Source organism: Petaurus breviceps, unplaced genomic scaffold, assembly GCF_028583685.1.
Source record: "Petaurus breviceps papuanus isolate PSGF00001 unplaced genomic scaffold, PetGlider_PUasm1.0 139, whole genome shotgun sequence".
NCBI lineage: Eukaryota > Metazoa > Chordata > Mammalia > Diprotodontia > Petauridae > Petaurus > Petaurus breviceps.
The window spans coordinates 16,336,096-16,338,322 of record NW_027185697.1 but is presented as its reverse complement, the minus strand read 5'-3'; the positions used below and the strand labels follow the sequence as shown (position 1 = coordinate 16,338,322).

The 2,227-nt window shown below is 48.8% G+C and overlaps 1 protein-coding gene across 1 annotated transcript in view; it reads left to right on the top strand.

The window, feature by feature from the left end:
* The first annotated feature begins 216 nt into the window (after positions 1-216).
* GNRH1 (gonadotropin releasing hormone 1) overlaps positions 217-2,227 on the top strand; it is a 4,811-nt gene continuing 2,800 nt past the window's right edge. Inside the window, exon 1 of the mRNA XM_069067988.1 lies at positions 217-402. Coding sequence (XP_068924089.1) covers positions 250-402 — 153 coding nt within the window. The 5' untranslated portion in view covers positions 217-249. The remainder of the gene's footprint in view (positions 403-2,227) is intronic.

Sequence of the window (2,227 nt, the reverse complement as noted above, 5' to 3'; positions counted from 1 at the left end):
AGAGGAGGTTACTGAGAAATTCTGGACTTATGAGTTCTAACTAGACTTGGCTGCCCACTTTCTGCACCGGGACTAATTGCTGAGTGTCTCAGTGCCTGGCTGCTGTTCCCTGCAAACACGCCGAAGACCTTGTCCTGTCTTGAAAGGGTAGCTTAACTCATTTCTGGGCTCTCTACCAACCCCAAATAGTTTTCCCTCCCATTGAATGCTCCTTTTCAAGTTTGTTTGTTTGCTTTCTTCCATTTTTTTATGTCCCACAGAATGAAGCTGACCCCAAAGTTCCTAGCTGGATGCCTTCTCCTGACTTTGTGTGTGATGATCAGCTCTGGCCAACACTGGTCCTATGGCCTTCGCCCAGGAGGGAAGAGGGATGCTGATGCCTTGATTGATTCCTTCCAGGAGGTATGGTTTGTTTGCTACTGACATCTTGAGGAAGGGGTGATGGACTCGGGGAGCAGTAGGAAGCAGGCCAGTGCGGGACTTAGAGGTGCTGAAATATGCATATTTGTTTGCTGTTGCTTTTCAGCTGTGTCTAACTCTCCATGACCCCACTGAGGTTTTCTTGGCAAAGATACTGGAGTGGTTGACCATTTCCTTCTCCAGCTCACTTTCAGATAAGGAAACTGAGGCAAGCAGGGTGAAGTGACTTGCCCAGAGTCACACAGCTAGTGTCTGATGTCACATTTGAAATCCAAACCTCCTGACTGTAGGCCTAGAGTTCTATCCACTGTGCCAGCTGGCTGCCCTCTGCACATTTGCTACAAGAGCTTTATTTTTTCTCCTCCCTTACAAAGGAGAAGGGTGGGGGGAAATGGGAGAGAGAGAAAATAGATTTTAGGTGGGTGGAAAAAAGTTATTAATGAAAATGAAGAGGTATGTTTCCCCTGTTCGAAAATGGCATTTATGTTATTTAATTCAATTTATCCACACTTTGTTAAGCATTAACCACGTGCCCATCAATCAGCAAACCTTTATTAAACATCCCCTGTCTGTCAGTAACCCTGCTAGGTTCCAGGGCCCTTGAGAAGTCCCCATTTTATTGGGGAAGAAAAAAAATGTCAAGCCAGAAGTAGATACCAAAGGGGTCATTTTTTGGAAGGGAGGGTGGGCACCCGTCGCTCGGCTGGGTGGACTAGGAAAGTTGGCTCAGTCGTGTCAGACACAGACCCACTCTAGCGATTCTTGTAATCCAGCTAGCCGGTCCAGATGTGTGACCTGGCCAGACTCCACCTGGAGTATTCAGCTCACTTCTGGTTGACACATTCTGAGCAGGTAGGTGGTGCCATAGTGCACAGAGCACCAGCTCCGCAGTCAGGAAGACCCGAGTTCAGATCCAGTCTCAGACACTTCCTAGCTGTGTGACCCTTTGCAAGTCACGTCACCCTGTTTGCCTCAGTTTCCTCATCTGTAAAATGAGCCAGAGAAGGAAATGGCTCCAGAACCTTTGCCAAGAAGACCCCAAATGGGGTCCCAGAGAGTTAGATTTGACTGAAGAGCAACACCACGTTATGACCACCTTTTAAGAAAGTTACTGACGGAGTGTAACGCTCCTGCCGAGAGCAGGACAGCTAGCGTGTTCAAGGCCGTGCTGCCCGGGAGCCGGCTGTAAGAGGGACTGGTCATGTTCTGCCTGCCACAGAGGGAAGAACCCAGAGTGATGGGGGGAAGACAGACACAAAAGCAGGGAGAGACTTTGTAACAATGCACTGGGCTGCCTCAACAGTCATGGGCTCCTCCTCGCTCAGGCGCTCTTGAAGAGAAGCCTGGACGGCCACTTGGCAGCTATGGGATGTAGATGGAAAACCCTCAGAGCTTAGATGGCCTCTGAAATCTTACCAGATTCTGAAATTCTGTGATTCTGGGGACGTATATGGAAAAGCAGAGACAGAGACAGAGACAGAGACAGAGACAGAGACAGAGACAGAGAGACAGAGAAAGACAGAGAGAGAGACAGAGAGAGAGACAGAGAGAGACAGAGAGAGACAGAGAGAGAGACAGAGAGAGAGACAGAGAGAGAGACAGAGAGAGACAGAGACAGAGAGAGAGAGACAGAGACAGAGAGAGACAGAGAGAGACAGAGAGAGAGACAGAGAGAGAGACAGAGAGAGAGAGACAGAAAGAGACAGAGAGACAGAAACAGAGAGAGACAAAGAGACAGAGACAGAGAGACAGAGAGACAAAGAGACAGAGAGACAGAGACAGAGAGAGAGAGAGAGAGAGAGAGAGA